The 1,508-nt window shown below is 36.4% G+C and overlaps 1 protein-coding gene across 3 annotated transcripts in view; it reads left to right on the top strand.

Moving 5' to 3' along the window:
- Nucleotides 668–1,508, top strand: part of LOC104758324 — a 9,681-nt gene continuing 8,840 nt past the window's right edge. The window contains exons 1-2 of one of the 3 annotated variants that reach the window (XM_010481162.2): nt 668–795; nt 941–1,452. In XM_010481162.2, the coding sequence (XP_010479464.1) occupies nt 950–1,452 (503 nt within the window). In that variant the 5' untranslated portion in view covers nt 668–795; nt 941–949. Of the gene's footprint in view, nt 796–935; nt 1,453–1,508 lie in introns of all 3 variants that reach the window. The other 2 variants (XM_010481159.2, XM_010481160.2) reach the window with 2 other exon arrangements.

The raw sequence follows: 1,508 nt of genomic DNA, 5'->3' as shown, positions 1-1,508 counted from the left end.
TCGATATTATGATAGAATATCGGTTACCATATATTGTTAGAATTTAAGCAAAATCATGGATTTATATGGTAACAATAGTAGTCGGTTTAGATATTTTTGGAAAATATTTAAAAGTACTATATATCGAGCACGCTAAATTAACGACGTATGCGGGATTTTTTATTAGTAAGATATATAAGGAATATTAATAACGATAAGTTGAGTTAATTATGGAATTGATTTAATGGTATTACATGTCGACCAAGATAAATATACATAGAATGCGAGATTTCTTAGATTTCTTTGATTCGTTTGTTAATATGGCCGGCAGACCCAATAACTTTGTTTTGTTAGGTAATATGGGCCGGCAGACCCAATATTTATAAGTGAACAAATAATTTTTAATTTAACGGTTAAGATGTATATTGTTGAGCGGTCAGGATTTAAGCATAAGATCCAAAATCTTAAAACGGGTCATATAGGATCCGCGTGTTTATCCGTTTAGAGGGGGTGTGAAATTTCGTCGTTACCCTCTAAAAAATTCGAATATTTGTTTATAACTCCAATGATATATCCTTGTAATTTCTTACAAAATGAAGGTTTAGTCATAAACTGTGTTTCAAAATAATAGTAGGAATGGTTTACATTTTTAAATGGGCCCATTTGAAAGTGTAAACAACGCCACGTCACGAAACCAAAAGCCCAGAGTTCGAAACCTACGAAGAAGATCTCTCTCATGTTCTTCTTCCTCCAACTCTGAGATGGAATTAGCAAAAACTAATTTTGTTGGATATCTGTGTTGAAGCTCAAGCTAAGGTAACGAAACACTACTAGACCTACCTTGAATTAGGTTTTTCTTTTTCTGGATTCACTATGCCGCCGTGTATTCTTTTCCTCTTTCTGCATTGATTTTAAATGAAGGTGTTTTTTTTTTTGGCAACGATCTTGGAACTGAGGAAAGTAACTTGCGATGTATACAAGAATAATAAGGAGAAAGCAGAGATGGGGTTTTGTATTGCAGCAAGACAAATGCTTAGCGAGGCCAGTGATTCGTGACCACCACACCGCTTCCCAATCTTATAGATCCACCACAACTATACTTTCAAGAAACTATTATTCTCATTCTCCTGGTGCCATTGTTGCCTCTAGAGACTATTCATGGAACAGCCAACTGCGTCGGTTTTGTTCTGAAGGTGATGGAAGGAATGCTAGTGAGGATAGCCGTTTCCCTTCGAGTAAAGAAAAGACAGGGAATGAGAAAAATGTGTTTGGTGCTGAGCCTTTTGATTCTCACGCTCAGCTTGGAGAACAAGACCAAATTGATTGGCTCAACAATGAGAAGCTTGCTAGTGAAAGCAAAAAGGAGTCACCTTTCCTTAATAAACGAGAAAGATTGAAGAATGACTTCTTGCGGAGGATTCAACCTTGGGATACTATACAGCTCTCTTGGGAGTCTTTCCCTTACTACGTTCAGTAATAACCAAAGACTGTCTTTTCCTTGTGGGATTTATCGTGTCACTTTCCTTTTG

The sequence above is a fragment of the Camelina sativa genome, chromosome 17 (assembly GCF_000633955.1).
Source record: "Camelina sativa cultivar DH55 chromosome 17, Cs, whole genome shotgun sequence".
Taxonomy (NCBI): Eukaryota; Viridiplantae; Streptophyta; class Magnoliopsida; order Brassicales; family Brassicaceae; genus Camelina; species Camelina sativa.
The sequence above is the reverse complement of the archived record's forward strand: the minus strand, read 5'-3'. Positions and strand labels throughout refer to the sequence as shown.